The sequence below is a fragment of the Stegastes partitus genome, unplaced genomic scaffold (assembly GCF_000690725.1).
Source record: "Stegastes partitus isolate 25-593 unplaced genomic scaffold, Stegastes_partitus-1.0.2 Scaffold468, whole genome shotgun sequence".
NCBI classification, from domain to species: domain Eukaryota; kingdom Metazoa; phylum Chordata; class Actinopteri; family Pomacentridae; genus Stegastes; species Stegastes partitus.
In genome coordinates this window covers 268,438-290,726 of record NW_007578199.1, presented here as the reverse complement: position 1 = coordinate 290,726, position 22,289 = coordinate 268,438, and the positions used below count along the sequence as shown (strand labels likewise).

At 40.2% G+C, this 22,289-nt stretch overlaps 3 protein-coding genes across 3 annotated transcripts; all 3 read left to right on the top strand.

Annotated features, from left to right (window-relative positions):
• Positions 1-776: 776 nt before the first annotated feature.
• On the top strand, positions 777-6,176 carry LOC103360852 (apical endosomal glycoprotein-like). Its single transcript, XM_008286762.1, has 7 exons — positions 777-947; positions 2,571-2,730; positions 2,821-2,935; positions 3,794-3,911; positions 5,631-5,730; positions 5,826-5,901; positions 5,980-6,176. Exons 1-7 carry the CDS (start codon positions 827-829, stop codon positions 6,070-6,072), a joined length of 783 nt encoding a protein of 260 aa, XP_008284984.1. The 5' UTR covers positions 777-826; the 3' UTR covers positions 6,073-6,176.
• A 4,011-nt stretch (positions 6,177-10,187) lies between these two features.
• On the top strand, positions 10,188-12,569 carry LOC103360861 (coiled-coil domain-containing protein 37-like). Its single transcript, XM_008286772.1, has 6 exons — positions 10,188-10,296; positions 10,719-10,872; positions 11,170-11,299; positions 11,472-11,674; positions 11,815-11,908; positions 12,383-12,569. The coding sequence occupies exons 1-6, from the start codon at positions 10,188-10,190 to the stop codon at positions 12,503-12,505; spliced, it is 813 nt and encodes a 270-aa protein (XP_008284994.1). The 3' UTR covers positions 12,506-12,569.
• A 4,497-nt stretch (positions 12,570-17,066) lies between these two features.
• Positions 17,067-21,286, top strand: LOC103360853 (12 kDa FK506-binding protein-like). The gene is made up of 4 exons (XM_008286763.1): positions 17,067-17,153; positions 17,247-17,294; positions 17,942-18,054; positions 19,246-21,286. The coding sequence occupies exons 1-4, from the start codon at positions 17,117-17,119 to the stop codon at positions 19,372-19,374; spliced, it is 327 nt and encodes a 108-aa protein (XP_008284985.1). The 5' UTR covers positions 17,067-17,116; the 3' UTR covers positions 19,375-21,286.
• Positions 21,287-22,289: the final 1,003 nt, after the last annotated feature.

Below are 22,289 nucleotides of genomic sequence, written 5' to 3'. Positions count from 1 at the left end.
AGGAAGAGTGGAGATGCACAGAATCCAAGATGTCTGAAGTCCAGTTTGAAGTTTACACAGTCTGTGATGATTTGAGGTGTCATGTCACCGGCTGGTGTTGGTCCACTGTGGTTTTATCAAGTCCAGAGTCAACACAGCATCTACCAGGAGGTTGTAGAGCTCTTCATGCTTCCATCTGCTGACAAGCTTTATGAAGATGCTGATTTCCTTTTCCAGCAGGACTTATCACCTGCTCACAGAGCCAAAACTACAACCAAATGGTTTGCTGACCATGACATTACTGTGCTTGATTGATCGGCCAACTCATCTGACCTGAACCCCACAGAACCTCATTTGCGGTATCGTCAAGAGAAAGATGAGCAAGACAGACGAGCTGGAGGTTGATATCAAAGCAACCTGGGCTTCAACTCATCTAATCTTCTAATCTTTACTAATCTTCCTAATTTGAAACTTGAGCTATGAGAAGCTATAGCAGGCATTTTTCACTCTTCTCTTGCATTTTATAAACAACATGATTAATATGCATATTAACCAGTAATGTAACAGTGTTTGTTGCAGCCCCACTGTGCTTGAGAGTCCAAAACAGTGTCAATAAAATCTGAAAAACAATGTGATCTAAAAGACTAAAATGACATCTGCATACACAAGCTTCTAAGACACTTATTACTACTGAGATTTGCAGTAAGTATTGACACACTTTGTGTTTCAGATTGTGGTGGAAGGTGTGAAGGCTGGCCCCACCCAGGAGGGAGACATGGCCTTCGATGATGTCCAGTTGACAGATGCTCAGTGTCCTCCTTTTGGATTTTGTGACTTTGAGAGTACAATGTGTAGCTGGAGCAACCTGGGTGGAGAAGTTGACCAGGAAGACTGGCTCCGTGGCACAGGAGCCTCCCCGAACCCCAACACTGGACCCAGTGTGGATCACACCACTGGCTCTCCACATGGTAATCACACACTATAGAAATCTGTGATTCTGGCTTTAAACAGGTTGGATGAGAGAGACATCACCGCCCCTTTATGGAAATGTACAGAAACATCACTGCCACTGGTTCAGCTGAACATCATTACTGACTATTCTAAAACATAAAGTGAAACTGGTCTAAAGAATTTCCCAGAAGCCTTGATAAAATAAAAAATTTGACCTGTTCACCAAAATTAAGTCCAAGCAGTGGTTACATACTTTGCTAACAGCAAATACCAGGTCAAAACTTGAGCGATAAATGTAAAGTTTGCTCAACAGCAGTGAGGTTTTGTTATCTACATACTGAATTTGACTTTATAAAACCCTTTGCCATAATTATTTTTGGGTTTAAAGTTAGAGATTTACACAAGTAGTCCAATATTCCTTCTAGTTTTGCCTTGGTTTTGGATCTCCGATACCTCCTGAAGGAAATGTTTCAGTTCACTCGCAAGGTGCTAACTTGTCTGTCCGCTGTTTGGTGTGGAGCAGGTTGTGTACAACTGTTTTTGTACGACTGGGAGCTGTCTCCTGTTTTTTAATTGACATGTCTCATGGAGTTTGCATATTCTCCCCATGCAGCGTGGGTTCTCTCCAGGTTCTCCGGCTTCCTCCCACATTCCAAAAACATGTTGAGGTTAATTGATGATTCTAAATTGTCTGTGGGTGTGAATGTGAGTGTGCTTGGTTGTCTGTCTCTGAGTGTAGCCCTGTGATAGACTGGTGACCTGTCCAGGGTGTCCCCTGCCTTCACCCTGAGTCAGCTGGGATAGACTCCAGCCCCCCCGCGACCCTCGTGAGGATTAAGCGGCGTATAGATAATGGATGGATGGATGTTATTATTGTCTCTGTCGGTGTGTGCTGCTTCTAGAACCACAATTTCCCTGAGGTACCCGACCAAAGGGATCAATACAGTTCTGTCGAATCTAATGCATTTGACTGAACCAATGACAGTAAATCTGCAAGGAATAAATCCAAACAATGGCCAAAAAGATGCTAATTTCCTGTTGGATTACAGGAGCTGCAGAGTCACATGATATTTCTCATTTCTCATTTCATCAACTGGTAATACACAATTAGCAGTTCCAGAGCAGTTTTATTTACTTTGTACGTAAGTATTTTACTGAAACAAGGCAAATGTATTTATCTGAAACAGGAAAACTCAAGATACAAGTGCATGAGCAAACATGAGCCCATCTAAAGACAGTAGGAAGTAAAAACCACAGACACAATCAAATGAACTAATCATAAGTCTGAGAAAGTAGACAGACATTTTTTCAGTTGTTTTTGAAAGTTGTAGCAGTGTTCGACTGAGAACAGAACCAGAGTAATAAATAGTGCCCTCAACAGATACTGGAGGTTAAGCTACAAACACCAAATCTAAATGAATTTGAAGACAATAATCAGGTCAGAAATATACAAGATTGCAGCTTTACTGCAAAATACCACCGGCTAGACATTACCAGAATCAGAAATAAACTAGAACAATAAAAATAAGAGTAAGAGCAATAAATAGATAGCAGTATTTACATTTATTATGATATAACAGACTATAAGAGTTCCTTCTGCTGTTATTTTGACTAATCTTTCCATTCAATCTGTCCACCAGGTCACTATGTTTACGTGGACAGCTCAGTGGGCGAGTGGGGAGACACGTCCTACCTGATCAGTGATGTTTTTCAGCCATCCACTAGAGGACACTGTGTCACATTCTGGTACCACATGTATGGTAACCATGTTGGGACTCTCAAACTCTACATAAATGACAGGTAAAGGTATCATGACTGTCAGCAATAAACATGAGCTTTATATTAATTAACATTTGCAATACATGTATTTGAACTGCTGATGTTTTATAGGAAGATGCATGCAGGCGGCAGTGAAGACGGACTTCTGAAGTGGATTGAAACAGGAAACAACGGCGACGAGTGGCAGGAAGCCAGTGTGTATGTTAAACATGAAGAAGCATTCTGGGTAATAACAAGTTTGGTTTTATCAGGATAGATGCATAAAATATTAGAATGATAAATGAGGTTTTAACCTTGGATCATTCTGCATCAACTCAGCGAATGCCCAATCGTCAATTTGACAGATTTTTTTGCGGTAAATATTGATTGAGTTGACCATGTGTAAAATCTGGGCTCAAAGGCAGCAATAGTTTTTGAGTTAAACATTCTTAAAGGTGTGGATTTTTGTGTCATTTTCTTTGCTCCAATCTGTGAAGAAATGTTTGAGGAAAGAAAATTTGAAAAAAAACTTTAGAAATAATGTAGTTAGAGTCCTGACTTTTTGCACTTATTGATGTGTGCATATGATGTTTAATGGTATAACTCTGCTGGGATAGAATAATACAAACCAGTTATATGATGGTGTATATTTGGTGAATTGAGGTGGAGTGACCCCCTTTCTCTGAATCACTTCTGGACATTTTTATTCCTTTGATGGGAATGATCTTAATTCAACATTCCTTGTCTTGGTTTTAACACTCTCTTGAATGTGGTATAAAAGATTTGTTTTTTATGTGACATGGCAGGACAGATCATCTCTGTGATGTAAATGTTTGAGTTGAGGAGCAGCTGTTTTACAAGTTTCTTTGTTTCATGATACCATTTGCAGTGCAGGCATGCATAAAATTCAAACCAGAAGAAACAAGTTTAAACATCTACAGCTGGCTGTAACTTGAAACAAATGTCAGTTACAAAGAAAAAACATTCTGAGTGTTAGATAATTGCTTTAAAACTCATGTAACAACATGACCATTTGCCTGTGTGTCTACTGAATTTCCAGATTTCTGTCCTGGCTCTGAGCATGTCTCTCTTTCTTTTGCTTCAGTTTGTGTTTGTGTATCAGAGGGGGATGAATGCAGCTGGGGATGTTGCTCTTGATGATATCTCCATCCAACCTGGAAGCTGCTACCCAGAGCCTACCGTTGAGCCCTCTGATGATCACGGTAACCAGAAACCCTGCATAGACATCTATCATATGTAAACAGATGTTTTTTTTAACTGTGACATATTCTGCAGAACATCAGAAAAAAAGGATCATCCATTGATCAATGCACCTCTCACCTATCTCTTCTAAATACCTATTAGTGCAAACAACTACTTGCATAATGCATTTCAGACAAATATGGTTTTTACCTCGCACTTTATAGCACAGTAGTTTAGCTGGTGTTGTTCTTCCCCGCTGTCTGCACTCAGTGTCACACCCATTTATTTCAACAAAAGAATACTTACAATGAGTCATAAATAATAGTTCCATTTTTAATAGCTGAGTAGTTTCCTAAAACAGCTGTGTGTTTTTAAAGTGTCTACAGACAACTTTCCCCTCCGGCCTTTGAATGTGCTGTGACTGCTGACGTCACAGACCACATTGCTTTTCCACAGAGCCTCCAACTACCAACAACACAGGGCACGAAACAGCCAATACCACTTAGTGTGAGAGAAAAAAAGAAGCATGTAGTCATAATTTTATGTGGAATAATAACAGTATGAGGATTGCTATGCGCAAAGATGGAGCTACAGCGGGAGTTAGAGCTGGAAGCTGGAAAAAAAACAATTATCTCAGAGCTGTAATAAAGACAGCCATTTGTAATACTAAGGTTTTGTTACTCACTGTTCTCATAGAAATAAAGCCGATGCAATGTTGGTTTTGTACCCTCTCAAGAACCGGATCTTTCTCTGTCAAGTGAACGCCCATCTGAGGTTTACTCTTGTTTTACCTTAGTTTCCATCCTGTACTTAGCATAATTTTTGTTTTGCCCAGTAAAGTTTCCACAGTCACTCCAGATGTCCGGTATCTGTCTTTTGGGCTACCTGGGAATAGCTGCCAGGAAAAAACAAAAGTGCTATCATCTTGCTATTTTCTTGTGCAGTTTCAGCCATGCTTTCTCTGTGCTGTAAGTCAGGCTTTCATTTTCCTCAAGGAATTTGGGTGGTAGAGCTGGTCTTCTACTAATCATAAGGTTGGCAGTTCAATAACGGGGCCTTCTGTGTCCCTTGGACAAGACACTGAACCCAAACTTGCTCCCAATGGTTGATGACCACTTTGCATGGCAGCTCTACCACCACTGAATAGTCAGAAGAGAAACACATTAAGTGCTTTGTAGAACCTAGTTCAGGTTAAAAAGGTGCTAAATAAGTGCAGACCATTTACCATTTTGTATATGGTGGCAGAATTACTGAATGTGAGGCTTATGGGGATCCAATCTAAATGCAGATGATGTCATTATTATACAACCGTTACAGTGTGCTTTACAAATGTACTTTACAATGAAAAGCTAAATTTAAAAAAATAATCTGTTGCCACTTTAAATATGAACCAAACAGGAGTACATTGCGCATTTGTTAAGGAAATACATTACAAATATACACATATTTGAGTTAATCATGTATCTCAGCAGGACAGTGTGTGCTGGATTGACTCCTGCATGCAACAGTGTGGCTCATTTATGTTTGTTGTTGTTTTTATATTTTTGACGATATTGGAGGTGTGTGGTACAGAGGACTAAGAGATGTGTTGGCTGCTCAGATGTATCACTACCCCCTAGCCTGATTCTTTCATCAGCGTTAATATTAGAACAACTGATGAGATCATTTCTTATTGACTGCATAAAAGATGCAGGTGCTGATGTGACATGTGCACTCATCATGGTTCTCTGTGTCTATAGATGCGTTGACTGTTGGCCTTGGAGTTGGTCTGACTCTGCTGGCTGGAGTAGTCATCTTCATTATCCTCTTCATGCTGAACCGGAAGTGCAGCAGTAAAATGTAGACAATCTATAAATAATTCATATAATCTACCTAATAACAGTGAAGAACTCTCATTCATGTTGCTGGCTTATATTTGTACTTGTGTGTCTTAGGAACCAACAGTCACTTGTGAATAATGATGTGATCGACCAGAACGCTGTGTTCGACCTCTACGATTGCAAAATAGATGTGAGTAAACAGGAATTGGTGAGAGAACATTTTACAACTTTACAGAGCTCAGATGATTCAATTTAAATTTTCCTCCAGGGCACACAACATGGAACTGAATCCGACTCTTCCTTCGCCAACGAGCTTTATAATCCATCACCACAAGTAACAGAAGACTCCTCCACTGCTTAGTCCAGATATTTTTCCAATTAAAATTATGATAGACTATAACAAATCTGTAAGTTATTTCTTTTTACTGGGAGAAATTGTAATTCTATTAAAACAAGAAGATGAAATTGTTATGTTTGTGTGACATTTTGTGCAAGAAAGAATGCAGAATGTGTCAGGTCAAAGAGAATATGTCAGTGACTATTACAGGATTATTAATTAGATACTTACTGCTTATCTGGAAATGTTACCACATGGGGAAGAAAACTTCTTGACTGAAGATTTTAGCCTGCCGGGAAAGCACTAAACCTTACATAGCATTAGGAGCTGTTTGTTATGTGTAATTTTACGTTTTCAGATCTGGGACTTTTGTGTTTTTAGCCTCTACAGCAATAACTTGGAAGCCATTTTAAGGGTTCAGTATCTACAGAAATATAACTTCCATAGCCGTGAAATTTGGTGAGGACACAAACTAAATTGCTTCCAGCTGACCTAAATATTTGAGTGTCTCAAGCAGAGGCCATATTTTTATATACTAGCCCTGGAAAATGAGAAAAAGAAGTGCAAAATGTTCAAACAATGGTGGTATTGCTCTTTTTTCCATTTTCAAGGGCTAGTAATTGAAAATATGGCCTCTGCTGGAGCCATTTAATTAAAAAAAAAGTCAAGAAAGTCACTTGTAGCCATTTTAAAGCAGCCACAGACCCCAAATTCATCTGAGCAAGTAAATATAAAGTGCATGGCACAGTTGTGTCACTGCCACAATAAAGGAAAAAATGCACACTACTACCTGCTGCTGAGAGAAAACTGATCAGTGTGGTCAAAGGTCAACCAAGAATCACCAAAAAGTAGGTCTGAAATACAGGTGTCAGTGTCTACACTCGAGTTTGTTTTACATCACCATGGGCTGAGAGGCGGCCATGCAGGAAGACCTGACACGGTTGGGTGTTGCAACAAGAAAAAGACCCAAAACATACATCAAAAGTGGCAACGAAATGGTTAAATCAGCTAGAATTATGGTTTTAGACTGGTGTCCCCAAAGTCTCGACTTAAACCCAACCGAGAATATGTGGACTATTAAGAAAAACAAGTCTGTGTGTTAGGCCCAGTCTTGGGGCACCTGAAAGCAACACGAATGCGCCATCCCTCTCCGGTCCCAAGCAGCCACACCACAGCAGTTTTATCAGGACAAATGATGATTTATTTATAATAAATGTGGGGTTAAAACAAAGGGAATGATTAACTTAAAATAAGAGTGAGCTCTACCAAAAATAACAACCAAAACGACGCTAAAGTACGGGAGAACCAACTTGCCTATCAAAAATAAAATGATCGAAAATAAACACAAAGTCTGGCATCCCTACCTTACATAAACATGAAAAAACAGGTTAACATAAAAAAGATAGCAGCTCACTCCATTCACAAAATTAACTATACACAACTAGGCAATCACAACGGGAAATAATAAGATTCCATAAACAAATATGACCGCAGTCGTAACACTGTGTCAGAAAGCCAACAAATATAGTGGAACTGCACCAATTCTGTTAAAATGAGTGGTCAAAAATACAAGCAGGAGCTTGCCAGAAGCATGTGTACAGCTCCTAAAAACACCTGGTTGAGTGAAAATGGCCAAAGGACATTTAAGAAAATATTTGTACTGCTGTGTTTGTATTTTTGACGTAGCAGATTTAGGCATTTTTCCAGAGGACCTATAAAAAATCTAGTCTACAGTCTTGGATAAACATTTCACCAACTTTTGAGGCCTAAAACATTTATATAATTTGATGTGTGAGAAGTATAGCGAGCCAAGATATGTCGTCTTCATGTTGAAACTGAAAAATATATGAGGGTTAAACTGATGGTAACTAAACACACATCACAATAAATATAAATCTCATGTTTACTGAAAGTCATCATGGCAAGTTTCACAAGACAAGGGAAGAGGTATATGAATGTTGTGCAAAAAAAAAACAAAGTAAAAAAAACAAAATGCAAACAAGTCATCATTCATCTGGTGTTTGGTTTTGTTTATTGGGCGGAAGGAATTCTCAAAAGCCAGTTCAGTGTTTCTGTTGGTCTTAGTCTGACTCACAGGGTGTAGTTTGCGGTTTTACAATAAACTGAAGGTAATTGTCTGTGTATCTTTGTATTTCACTTAATGTATTAGCTTTCAGTGTTCGATCTCTATTTTACCGGTTTCTGTTCTTTGTTTATAAACTGCTCGATTGAGCCTGTAAGCTTGATTATTGTCAATATAGTCATATTTTAAAAAAAAAAAAAAAAAAGAAGGAAGTTTGCGGTTGTATGCTCAGTCAGCAGGATTCTCCCTACCTTCCTTCCTTCCGCTATCTGTGTGTTACGGTTTTCTTCGCCACAAGAAACAACAACAGCATCTTACACGCACTGAAAATGAAACTAAAATTATATTTGTCGAAGATTTGAGTCGTGCATTAAGGCAGCTGTTTTCATTTTTGGTGCTGGAATATTCATTTTAATTGTTCGTCTTCGTGCGTGCAAATGTTCCACCACGACAGTTCCAGCCGTCCCCATTTTGAGTGAACACCGACTTTCCTTAGCCCCGCCCACGACGACTGGTGATTGGTTTAAAGGAAAACAAACAAGCCGCAGTGTTTTTCCAGACAGCAGACTGATGTGGTGCAGTCACACCATACAGTCAGACTGGATGAGCGGGACTGCTGCTACGCTCAATGTCATACTTGTGTTGTCTTCCCCTCCTCCTAGTGGTTGTGACTGAGCATTTTTTTAGGATGGCGCAGTTGGTTAGCACTGTTGCCTCGCAGCAAGAAGGTTGCCGGTTCGTGTCCCGGTGGGGGCACCGGAATCTTTCTGCGTGGAATTTGCATGTTCTCCCCGTGCAGCATGGGTTCTCTCCGGGTTCTCCGGCTTCCTCCCACAAGGTCCAAAAACATGATGAGGTTAATTGGTGATTCTAAATTGTCCGTAGGTGTGAATGGGAGTGTGCTTGGTTGTCTGTCTCTAAGTGTGGCCCTGTGATAGACTGGTGTTACTTCATGTTACTTCATGATGTTACTTCACCCTGAGTCATCTGGGATAGGTTCATTTCTTCCACTTGATGACAGTGAGTGCATTTATACTGTACAATAGGAGGTGGGTCTGCATTTGCAGGAGCTCTTTGAAGTTTGACTCATCTCATATTCAGTCATCTGACAGAAGCAATGAGGTGACGCCCTTGATCTCAATTATAAGTACTAATGTAACAATTCTATAACAACTCAGACAGCTAGATATCAGAGAGATTGTAAAATGCATTGAAAATTTTATCTGATGCATCATTACCCTTTATTCAGCACATTTCTTGGGGGGAGAAAAAAAAATAGAATATCCTGGCCTCGTAGCATATTGTAAGTCCTGATGGAATCTCAAGGCAAAGGCAGGTGTATTGAATTGAGAAGACTTTATTGACAAGTGTTTGGTCCTGTTGTGCTGATATTTCAAATATGAGGAGGATCACATGAGGTTGTGAAGCAGTCACTCATAAAAGTGCTGTGAACCAAAAGGGCAAGCTGAAAGCCAAAAGGCTGGGAATATCTGGCGCATATTTGTGCAGTTGTGTGTGTGCTGTGAGTAAGGGAGAAGGTAAAAAGCTTCAGATGCAATCAATAACCGAGAATGTGAGGGTGTCTGCCCACGTGTGTGCAGAACAGGGAGGAGGACTACAGAAAGATGACTAATAATTATGGAGAAATTAGATGTGCATCATTCACTTGAAATACATCTCAGAGTAGAAATATTATAATTATGGCATCATACGTGTGTTTTGGCATTGTTTAAAGACAGACTGAGATAAAGAATGATAGATGGTTTCCCTATTTTTCTAGTTTCACTCCTATATTTGTAACCTCCTGATGGAAATAATGCGCTGAAACTGCACACAGACTTGAAGCTCTTTGTATGAGGCATTGCTGTACTAAAAATATTTTTAAAAATAATAATAACAATTGTATTTCTGTGTCAAATTTGCTACAACACGTTCTAAAGAAAGATGGCGGCAGGAGTTACCAAAACCAGAAGATCTACCTCTAACAGAGGGTGCAGCTGCACAGCATTCACTCCGTGCCTATCTGCATAACCGGGCCTGGATCCTTCTACTGAGCATGTCTCTGAACCCCAGTGACTATGGACGGACATTAGGTGTGCATGGGTATGAGCCAGTTCCAACACCAGACCCCATGGCTTCTGAGGAGCTACTGAAGTTGACGAGCTGTAATTATCACGGAGATTGCAGCAACTGGCCGTGCAGCTGCAAGAAGAATGGGGTCACGTGTATCTGGGCCTGTGGAGTCTGTAAAGGCATTACATGCAGAAACTGCAGTCATGATGTTGTTGAGTCTGAAGAAGACATAGACAATGACTCTTGAAGCTTCTGACATTGTGAACGAGAAATACCTGAGTATTATATAAGTGTGTGAAATATAAGCGACTGTGAATGTAAATGTAAAAGTGAATGTGGCCTTTTTCAACAATGGAGTGTTTGTGGTGAAACATAAATGCCAACAATCAACTCAGAATCATGAACAAACCCTGATTTGACCCCTCATAAGTTACTTAAGGCTGATTTTAAAAAACAAAAAATGGAGTTTTCGTCAATCGTTTATCGGAACCCTAACTTGAGAAGGTTTTTTCAGGGTTTCCCACAGGAGCTGAGCTGTACTTCTCTGATCCCCAGCAGTTGGCGGCTCAGTTATCAATTCTGACAGACCAGATCCTGTCTCTGACTGAGAACTGCACCCCTGTGGATGAGACACTGGAGGCCGACATTGAGATAGCCAAGGAGAAAATGTGAGAATCGCATACAGTGTATCTTGAGGCTTGTTTTAAATTTTGGTACCTGACTGACTGATTTTAAAAGTTAAAAATAACACAAAATGCAGACACAAAATACAGCAATTAACAAAGCTTGATTAACATTTCAAGAGAAAAGAGAAAAAAGGGAGAAACCACAACAAAGAAGCATGTAACATAACACACATAAGGCAGCTTGGGATAAACAGCACTCTGGATAATGTATAGACACGAAAGGCACAAAATACTAAATACAAAACCTTCCACCCAATTCTACCTTCTCTCTGTCCAAAGTAAAACCAGTGAAGAGAGGCTGAAGTTGCAGGTAGATGACATGAAGCGCAAAATTGTCATGGAACAGGAGAGAGCTGCGCTGTTCAAACAGAAGGTTCAGCTCTACGAATCAATGAAAACACAGAACGAGGTAAGAAGACACAATGTGCAGGTTGCGCTTTTTTACACGTCACCCTATTTCAAATCAAAAGTCACATTTGGTGATTCCAACACCCATTAATCCAGCATTGCTAAGTTTGATCCCTGCTCTTCTATTGTTCCTTGTTTCCTGCCTCCTCTATCAACAATCCTCTTACTTCCAGGATAAGGTGTCGGACGATCTGGATAGCATGGTAGCAGAACTATATTCAAGCTGCGTTGACAGCCGTCCGAACAACCTCAGCACCATCGAGAAGCTGGCTTGTGTTGAGTACCAAATGTCTTTGCTGCTCGACGAAATCGAGAGCATCCCTGAAGACACTTTGAAGAAACTGAGGCATATTCAGAACAAGGAGAAGAGGAGCAGGTTTGTTACTGAACATACACCTTCATTTTTAGATATTTGTTTTTTACAATACACATTATAAATTAGTGAGTGAATGAGTGATGCTACTCCGATGTCATGTGAAAACCCCTCCTCTTCCTGAATGCTATTTCCCGTTCCAGGCTGCGTGAGGAAAAGCAGCGACTGGAGATGGAGAAAAAAAAAGAAATGAAGGAGAGGTGCAGTAGAAGATCCCTGAGTGAAGCCAAGAAAATTGTGAGTTACTTAAAAAATCGATACATACAACATTTTGTACCAGTATGTGAATTTGTATGAGGTTTTTTTTTTTTAAACCACACAATAGCAGGTGTTTTGCATTATGAATAAATTATAATCACATTCATTTTAATTGCATCCTACACTACATGTATCCCATGGACAAGTAAGACAAGACAAGACAAGACAAGACAAGATAAGATAAAACTTCAGCGATCCTGAAGAAAAGGATCTAGATGGGTGGGACATCTGTTAGAATACAGCTCAATGGGGTGTTGTTGTAACACAGGGTTCATGGGGAACATGGTTGTAATTTGGAGAAACATTTATACAACCTGACAGATGGACCAAGCTTCACACAGCTACAGCTTTTAGTTTGTAAAATACTGAAATGATCTGTCTCTTTCCTTCTCATAGCATGTCCGTGTCAGCAATTAGATTAATAGTTAAAACTTCATCCTTGTGTTCTTTTAGACTGGTAGACAGCTCAAGCCCAGATCCTTCCTCGTCAAGCAGCCTATCCAAGTCACTGAGAAGACCTCTGTCCGCCCTAAGGAGGACCTCCATGCCTACCTCTTCGAAGAGGATTCAGATTAAAAATCTGTTTGTCATGCTATCCAAAGTATAAAAACGCAGTAACAATACAGCTATTTGAATATGATCAAATGTTGAGGGTTTTTTTTTTTTTTACATCACAGTGATCATAAGAAAATCTGTTTATCCAACAATTCACTACTATAATCCATATAGTCTATAGGTACATATACAGTTATGTTCAAAATAATAGCAGTGTTTTTTAAAATGTGAGTAAAGTTCAATTCAATTCAATTCAATTTTATTTGTATAGCGCATATTTACAACAACAAGTCATCTCAAAGCGCTTCACAAAGGCAGAGACAGAAACACCCAACAATCCAAAACATTTGGATTCCCTATAAGCTTCAGCAGTCCGCAACAGTGGGAAGGAACCGAAAACCCCTGCAGGGGAAAAAAAAACCTCCGACAGAACCAGGCTCAGGGAGGGACGGCCATCTGCCTTGACCGGTTGGGTGAGAGTGGAATGAATTATACAATTTAGTTTACAATTAAACAAGTTATTAGAATTTATTGTCCTTTTGTAACAGGAGGCATCATGGTGGGGCAGCAGGATACAGAAGGTGAGGCCAGCGGCTGTAGTTCAGGAGCTCCAGATCCAGAGACATCCACAGAGAGAGCAGGCGCAGGAGAACCTCGGGTGGAGTCACAGAGTTAGTCATATGTAATGGTGATAGGCAACTATAGAAACATATACATACATACACACACATATGTATATATATATATAAAGAGGAGAGGAGAGGAGAGAAGCCCAGTGCATCATGGGAGCCTCGAGGTTATAAATGCACGGACTAGTTTCTCAGCGTCACTCTGAGACAGGATGCTCCTGATTTTGGCAATATTACGAAGATGAAAGAAAGCTGTCCTACATGTTTGTTTCATATGGAAGTTAAAGGACATATCCTGGTCAAAAGTAACCCCGAGGTTCTTTACTATGGAACTAGACACTAAGGCGATACCATCTAGAGTAACTATCTGGTCATATAGTGAGTTTCTGAGGTGTTTAGGGCCAAATACAATAACCTCAGTTTTGTCTGAGTAAAGCTCAAAATCCTTATAATATTTTTTATTTTTATTCACTGGGAACACTGCACATTATATTTTACATCAAAACATGAAGAGAAGTGTATCAATTTTTAATTACAGAAAATGAAGGAAAAAATTATATTGGGCTGTTTAAAAAAAATAGCAGTGTTTGCATTTTTCATTACAAACTCAAATATTCACTCATTAAACTGAAAAAAGGTTAATATTTCTGACCTCACAGCTTTGACATGTTTGATATGTGTTCTGACCGACATTTGTTCTGCTGGAAACTTTATGGGGGAAGGAAGGCCAAAACAAACTAGTAACTCACCTGTCTCCCACTGAAAAGTGCTGGCCATCGTTCAACCATGCTCTGCACAGCAGGCTCCTGTGTCACTATCTCCCTCCTGAGTAGTGGGAACGTTTGGTCCATCATTTGCGAGGCTAGAGTGGCATCGGGTTGTTTTTTCTTCACTTCCTCTGTGATAACCTTCCTGGCATTTTCAAGGCTTCTTTCATCATGTCCATCAGGTAGATTAGGCAACTAGTTGGCTTCACCTCTTTTTGGCCGCTTGATATTCTTGCTGGATGATTCTCCGTCTGGGTGGCGTTTCCTTCGTTTACCCCCACTGATCATTACATCATCACATCTTGCTTTTCGTAGCTTTGTACGGTAGTTGGCCATCTTGAATTTCAGACTGTTCTGCCAGTCATACCATCCTGCCGGGGGACCTGGTTCAGTGAGGCTGGGGTGCTTGCTGATCAGTGCTTGTGCAACACTGAAGTCATCATTGTTGCCTTGAAACTGTACATTGTTTCAGCAAGTTTCTCAAATATGTCATGTTTCATTTCTCGCGATGGAGTCATTGGAGACAGTCTTTCATGAATGAAGGGTCTGTCTGTCTCAGTCGGTACTCTACATGCACTGAGAAATTGGGTATTTCAAAGGATTGTCTTCTTAGCAAAGGTGGCAATCCAGCAGTGGACAAGATCTCCATGTCTACTGTGCTGCATTCTGATGCTACGGTGGGTGAAGACGGGGTCAACTCAAGAGTCACACAAGGAATTACTTTGAGCGTTGCTCTTTCAGGCAAATCTGTTATTTGAATCAAATTGCAGAGCGCATTATTAAAGTCTGGGTCTTCATATTGGAGCATCCTTCAGCTGCGTTTCTAATTCAACAGAATCTGGTCTCTAATTTAAGGTTATCTTCCTTCATGTCGTCATCATCTATGACAACTTGAAGCATCAATCTCTGGTCCATGTTGATATCACCTCCTGTGGAAAAAAAAGTGAACTTTTTCTGATACAGGCAACATTTCAGTGTTTCATCCACTCAGCATAATATGTACCATTTGAGTGTATTAAGCTGTTTGCCATGGACTCTGTAAAGTGACAGAGGAAAAATATCATTCAATTCAGACAACTGGGTGATTGAAAGGGGTCAAATGGCTGCTACAGAGGTCATACGCTCTAAGTTGCTCATCATACCACGAGTCATCAGTGTGCAGACAAATGCTACGTCCGTGTTGATAATGACAATCTTTGATTTGTCTGAACTCTGGTAGCCCTGAGCAGGATCCAACAGAAGATCATGCAAAAGGTCTGGAGGGTAACCATCAACAACATGAAAATGTTGCAAGTTTTCACTAAGTGGACAGCTTCGTTATATTCCATATTGTTGAGCTTTGGTTGAATCCCACCACACCTCTTGCACGTTTGCCATGGTTTTCTTTTGTTCTTTGTTGAAATAAGCCTGTCCGTACTTCCTTGTGCTGAATGTCCTCTCACTTGGCCATACAGAACCGGCACACTTGGCTAACTGTGAAGCTCTCAAAGAACCCTTCCAAAGAAAGGGCTGCCAGATTGTCTGCTGCTACAAATAACACTGTGCCCTGAACAGTGGCTCCCAACTGTTCAACATATATACCTTGTGGCTCAAGAAAAACAAGGTCCTGAATGAAAGGTTGAAGAATTTCACCATAACCATGGTCTTTGATGTTGCTGACTTTGCAAAGCAGAGCAAGCTGAAGGCAATGAAGAGAGGAGCAATATTTAGGGTGTAAATTGACAAGTACCAAGTAGATGGCAGTTAACTTGTGTTTTTTTGTTGTTGTTGTTTTTTTCTTTTTCTGCTGGTTCCCAAGGGGTTAGCCACCTCAAAATCATCAATATACAGGCAAAGAGCAATCCTGGGGCCTCATTGATCATCAGTGCGTAGAAAAGGTTCTAAAGTCTGTCGTACACATGAAATTTAGAGCGTGCATAAGTACAAAAAAACCTGTATTTATCAAAGTGCATATGGGGGTCATACGCACATCAGTGTTGATAAATCTCACGTGTTCTTAACCACCGTGCACGTTGCCTTCAGAAAGTCCTTCAAATCACCATATAGGGCAACAACACGTCTCTTTATAAAGCAAGTGAAGATTTGTTTTTCCCTCACCTGTCGTCATCATCGAGACAAAAAGGGTGAAAAAGAGGAACTTTTCTGAAACTGAGATCGAGGTACTTGTCAATGAGGTTGAAGCAAACCAGAAAATATTGTTTGGTGAGTGAAATGTTGGGATGAGCAGCGAAAGAAAAAAAAATGCTGCATGGGACAAGATAACCACCGCAGTTATTTCTGTTGGGTCAGAGGACAGATCGGCTGCAAAATTTTTAAAAAGTGGTTTGACGTTAAGCTCAGAACCAAAAAAAAACGCATCACAGTCCATTAAAGACAATGCCAAGCTTATACTGTCTCATGCAGACTGGTGAGTCAAACTTATCACAGAATATTCAAAAATTCACATTTATCAACTTTGCTTTGGCCAAGAATTGAAGTGATTTGCACATATTCTTTATGATGGGACCTAACTGCATTTCTTATATACCACGTTTAAATGTGTGAAGTTTGAAACCTGAGAAAGTGCAGCTGTCCTGATGGAAACAAGCAGCTGCACTGACAGTGTAATGTGTGGTCAAATAAACGTGTTGTCTTACATGGTTTTTAAAAGTGTTTTCTCTGAGCACTCTTCACTACATCATTTGCAGTAATGCTGCTGCTTTTTTAAATCAAAATCATGTGCTATGTTTATCATCGTTCTTCATTTGAACAACCTGTACATTGAAGGCATCACTCTTTTACAGAGAGCACCTAAAGCCTGATGAAGACCACCTGGTTAAAGAAGGACGTTGGTAAGGACTGTTGTGACATCCATTCACTGTAACCGGACTTTTAGGTTGTCTTGAGCCAGTTTACACAAATGACAGCCTGATCATTCACAGTGCACCTCTCCGGGGCTTCTGAGCCCCTGGTTAAGTTCGAAAACCTCACGACTGCGCCCCTGTTTCGGTTGGATGAAGCTACTAAAAGCCATGGTGCGTTACTTTTTAGATACCAGCATACAACCGTCCTCGACCCGGCTCCTGTGTTGCTGTGTATACAGAGACAGACAGATATGCATCCTGCCGCCGTGCCAGGCCCTCCCCACCACGTGAGACATGTTCCAGAGGAAGGCTTCCCCGATCGAGCCAACCCGCTGCATGTAGCACAGCTCAGTCCGACAGCTGCAGGCACAGCAACGATACGCCGAAAGAACAATGGGAGTCGACGTCGAGGTCATAAAACCCGGGGATGGTAAGGATATCTTTTATTGAAGTAACTCTATAACTTTGATATTGTAATTATTTTTCAATCTGGATCAGTTAACCGGTGTTTTTCTCCCTCTAGGGACGAGTTACCCAGGGAAAGGGCAGACGGTTACCGTGCACTACGTCGGTAAGCCTCGCTTTATTTCGCACTGGCCAAAGGTTTTTTAAATGAATTCATTTTCATTTTAACTAATCCTCCTCCACTGTAGCGGGTTAAAAGATTCTAATTAAAACCCCAGAGCCATTTGGTAAATACAAAGACAGAGCTGGGTGAGAAAATCTGTGCCATTTATCCGCACGGTAGGAGGAAGCTACAGCTAGCTTAGCCTAGCCTAGCTTAGTTTAGCTTAGCTTAGTTTAGCACAGAGTCTGAAAACAAGGTGGAGGATAGCAAGGCTCTGTCCTAAAAGCTATCAAACATGCCAACGCGCACACTTCTCTAAAATTCACCACTGAACGTGTACACAAACTAAACTTAAAAAAAAATAAAAAAAATAGCCAGCTTGAGATAAGCTAGCTTTTATTCCCAGTAGCAGTGCGAAGTTACACCGTAATGACTGTATCCTGTAGCAGCTTCACGCCTAATGCACAAACACGCCAACGTCCTAAAATGTCGAACTGCTGAAGCAGTGCAGCGTTATGTGCATTCACCGGTGTGTTTTCACACAGATTCGCGTTGTATTTAAAATGCTACAACACAAACACTCCGATCACTGGTGTTTGGGGGGGAAATATGTATGACTAACATACTATTTTATGGCTGATTTCGAACAGGAACGCTGACAAATGGAAAGAAGTTTGACTCCTCCAGGGACCGGGGAGATCCCTTCGAGTTCAAACTGGGAAAAGGACAAGTGATTCGTGGTTGGGACGAGGGTGTAGCTCAGGTAAGGAGAGGGACGTCCAAGGGTCACTCCACTAAATGTACACAGGGATCCGATTGCCTGTTACCATGTTCCATGACAAAAGCCTGATTGAGGCATTGACTTTAAGGTCCTCATGTAGGGTTGAATGATTGGGGAAAAACTTTATTAAATTGCTATTTTTCTTGACAAACATGGTCATTCTTGTTTTTAGATACAAGTGATTCCTTTGCACTATTACTTCCAGAGTCTTCATCTAAACAGAGATCAGACATCCCCTTTTATTAATCAGTGTTACCACAGATAGCATTGAAGGAAGAGTCTGTTCACTAATTAATCTTCTCCTCCTCTTGTGCCTCCCTGACATCAGCCTGATATGTGGCTTGCTAGATTTACCTATCTATTGAGACAGATTTAGATTTAGATTTACCTATCTAGCCGCTCAGCACAGACCGAACAAAGAAAAATCTGTACTCTGGGCCATCACCTGCCATGAGTTCACCTTTTAAATCAGATGTAACGCCTCTTCAACTAAGGCAAACCAACGGACAGGTGTACCGGATCTAGTTTTAGTCCTTTTCTCCTGTAGGTGGGAGTGTTTAATAGTTAGAGCCATTTAGAACCTCACCATGCTGCAACAGCTACATGTATAGTGAACTATTTATGTTACACTTTAGGGGACAGTTGTGCCTTATACCATCAAATGTTGCTTTCCAATAACAACGCCCCGTTTGTGCAATATCATATTTCTTACAGTCTATTATCTAAGTATTTTATCTGTACTGTGAAAACAGCAATTTTATGTCTTCAGTAGGTTTGGAAATTTCTGAAGTCTGGAATAAGAAATCATTTAAAGAGTGATCAAGGCTAGAATTTGTACCAGCTTTTAAGTGAAAATTAAGCATTCAGGAACCCAAAGTGTGTTACACAATGCGGGCAGGACTGTGATATGTCTGCATGCAGTGGGCAATAATTGACAGGAATTGTAAAGAGCAGTGTTTCTGGAGCTTGATCCCTATTAGGGTCTAAAAGTCAGGCTCTCTTAGCTTCTGCTGCATTGATGTTGACCATTACTGTTCTTCTTTTTTTTTTTTTAAATACACCTTTTATAGAAATGTAAATCACTGGCATTTCCCTGCCATCAAACAAATGAGCCTTTCTGCATTAAAACTGTTTCACTAACTGTTCATAACTTGCTGTTCACTGCCTCCACAGATGAGCCTCGGTGAGGTGGCCAAGTTGACCTGCTCGCCGGACTATGCGTATGGCAGCAAAGGATACCCACCCATCATCCCCGCAAATTCCACTCTCATCTTTGAAGTGGAGCTTCTGAATTTTGCTTGAGTGTTTAAATTTAAGGTTGCTCTTTTCAGTTGTTTTCATTCCACCCACATCTCCCAACACAAATAACTGTTCAATTGAAGTTGCTGTCAGAAGCATTTATAGACATGAATTAATCATTGTAGAAATAATCCGGATATCTTGATTTGATTTAGGTGCATCACAAACAATGGAAACCATGCCAGTCATATTATTGGTGCTACGATGAGGCTCAGGTCTTTAATGGAGTTCTACAATGTTTTGGGGTTCACGATTCTTCTTCAGAGTCAGATGGGAAGATTGATAATATGCCTACCAGCACCTCTATATCTCATTAATACATTCTATATTTTTTGCTTAAGTCATCCAAAAAAACGAAGTGTACAGACAACGCAGGTAGGCAGGCAGCCCTTTGGAGTTATTCTACAAGGAGCTTAACTCACTGGCTATACCTTGATATTTACAATCAGTACTACTGATAACAGACAGGAGCAGTATCAATCTTATCATCTCACTTCTGTAAGAAGTCATTCCCAAAATATTTAATTGTTCTTGTAAAAGTCCAAATGTTTTAAATTGCAGCGTGTCAAATCGTTTAAAAGATTACAGAATATGATTTATGAATCGAGTCAGGTCATTTAAAAACTATTTTTAATCAACCGAGTTGGCCATTCGATGCAGCTTTGGTTGCTCTGTAAACGTTTAGGATTTATTTAGCCTTCATTCCTGCACTTGCCTGCTCATGTTTACATGGCAAAAAAAGGCACATAGTAAAGTCAGAAGGGGAAAAAAAACAAGGGAACATCAAGAAAAAGCAAACCAGTGGCACTAAATGCACGTTGGACCCAAGTCTTATCAGCAAACCTGTGTTTACTCCAGTGTTTTAAGTATTGTGGTAATGATTCTTAGTGTGTAAAAAAAAACAGAAAATGCACATGTAACACCTTGGTTTTTATGTAAGCTTGTTTTTTTGCATAACTTTATCCCTGCAATAGATTCATTTAGTTGACAGCTCAAAGAAATTCTCAGTGTGTTTGGAAACAACTACTGTGCGTGATTTAATTCCTTTTTTTCAGTCTTACTTGTGTTGCCTTCTGTAGTATTAGGAACAGATTCTGACACCTGTGCTCCTTAAACTATCCTCTTGGGTCGTTACCAGCTGCGACAGTGGAGCTGGTGTAATTTTCACCCTGTGAGTCTGCCCATCTTTGGTGTCATTCTGGCCAAATGTGGTCCTGGAGACATTTACTTTAGCCCGAACTAACACAAAGACTGCTTTGAGCATTTGTTCAGATGCTCATGTGTCTGCCTGTGTACAGAGATGGTCAGGAAGATATCATCACAACAGCACAACCTGTAAACTTCTATGACCACATATTGCACAGTTAATGTGTTGACAAAATCCGACATGTAAGCACCAGGCAAAGCGTTTAGAACTGCCAGTGAAATAGTTCTCGCTGCTATAGGTGTCTCTAGGATGGCAATTTGGAATGATGACGTTTACAAGGTGATGGAATTACACCAACTTCAGCTCCTGTCAGCGTGTGCTTGTGTAATAACACATTAATTACATTTAGTACGTATACCAAATGTAATTAGTATGGAAGCACACATAGGTCAGACCACACCCAGCATCAAACGTGGTCTTTGTTTTTTACACCTGCCCAAATACTCCAAACAGCCTTGGCGGTAGTTCCGACCACACTTATATATCTAACTAGTTGAAACAGGCTACGCTCTCTCAGCTGGTGTGTGTAGGTGGGCGTCACGGCTGGTGTGGTCCCATCACAAGATGATCTCTAGTTTGGTTCGGCCTAAAGTGTCCTTTTGTTATGTCATAATGCAAACATTTTTTTTCTTCACTATATCATCCCTTAGAAATCATGGTATCTGTGGGTATTGCATTCTTGCATTAAAAACAATACACTGTACAAATGTTTAATTCGTTGTCTTTGGATGTACCTGATGCTCAGGAATTTGTAGTGTAGGCAGCTGTTTTCTGTCCTGGCAGTGCAACAGATTTTAGAAGTCAGTTATCACAAATGAAACTGGAATGTGGTTTTGATCTGCTATGATGAACACCTTTCGTTTGCTTTAGATGGATTGGCACGTCAAGATTTAGAAATGTTTCATGAAAAAAGTGGGTTATCCTCAGAGTGTAGGTGGATTGTAGTGAACAGTTTCCATTACTTTGTATATCTGATTGGTTTTGCTGGGTTAGTAGTTAAAGTCCCTCCTTTTATTAAATGCAAAGCTAAGTGATGTGAATGATGAGGACTTGTATTAAAGCAATCCAAAATAGTGAACATGATGAATAGGTGAAGTACATTACACATCAAAGCAAAAAGTAACAGTATTGCTGATGCTACATGCAAAAACACATCCAACCATCCCCTGTTTAATTCATTGTTGAAGCTTGGACATCTAGATCCTAAAAAAAATCATCTTTACTTTTTCTGATGTAGCTGAATGCCACCGGTCACTCGACACGGTTCAAACTAATCTTCCATAAATAAATGGGTTATACTGTGCTCCTGTCCTCATAAACAGCATGAATTAGCAAAATCATTGCTTATAAATACCCATAAATGAAATTGAGATCCATACTTGAAAGTGTACATGCAAGTGACATTCATGAGTACATAGAGGGTTCATAAATCCAAACAAACCTATGACAGGGTAGTACACTGAACAAAAATATAAACGCCCCATGTCAAATATAAGAGTTTAATGAACATTTGGGTTACGCAATATATCGAGAAACTCAAAATATATTTTCAGTAATTACTGATCCTCATATCGGCATTGATAACATCGTGGTAGTGGTAGTGGATTGACACTCCTTTGAACATGATAGGGGTCAGGTTGGATTTTTCAGTATCTTGTGTATCCGCCAGCTGCGTCTCTCAGAGCAACACATCTTCTTCACATGGAGTTGA

Excerpts from the sequence above, each read along its gene's own strand:
- LOC103360861 (XM_008286772.1), top strand. The coding sequence starts at position 10,188 with ATGTCTCTGAACCCCAGTGACTATGGACGGACATTAGGTGTGCATGGG. Across the intron at positions 10,297-10,718 it reads GCTACTGAAGTTGACGAGCT|GGTTTCCCACAGGAGCTGAG; the intron begins GTAATTATCACG and ends AGGTTTTTTCAG. Across the intron at positions 11,300-11,471 it reads CAATGAAAACACAGAACGAG|GATAAGGTGTCGGACGATCT; the intron begins GTAAGAAGACAC and ends TCTTACTTCCAG.
- LOC103360853 (XM_008286763.1), top strand. The coding sequence starts at position 17,117 with ATGGGAGTCGACGTCGAGGTCATAAAACCCGGGGATG. Across the intron at positions 17,154-17,246 it reads GGTCATAAAACCCGGGGATG|GGACGAGTTACCCAGGGAAA; the intron begins GTAAGGATATCT and ends TTCTCCCTCTAG. Across the intron at positions 18,055-19,245 it reads GGGACGAGGGTGTAGCTCAG|ATGAGCCTCGGTGAGGTGGC; the intron begins GTAAGGAGAGGG and ends CTGCCTCCACAG.
- LOC103360852 (XM_008286762.1), top strand. The coding sequence starts at position 827 with ATGTGTAGCTGGAGCAACCTGGGTGGAGAAGTTGACCAGGAAGACTGG. Across the intron at positions 2,936-3,793 it reads AACATGAAGAAGCATTCTGG|TTTGTGTTTGTGTATCAGAG; the intron begins GTAATAACAAGT and ends CTTTTGCTTCAG. Across the intron at positions 5,902-5,979 it reads TCTACGATTGCAAAATAGAT|GGCACACAACATGGAACTGA; the intron begins GTGAGTAAACAG and ends ATTTTCCTCCAG.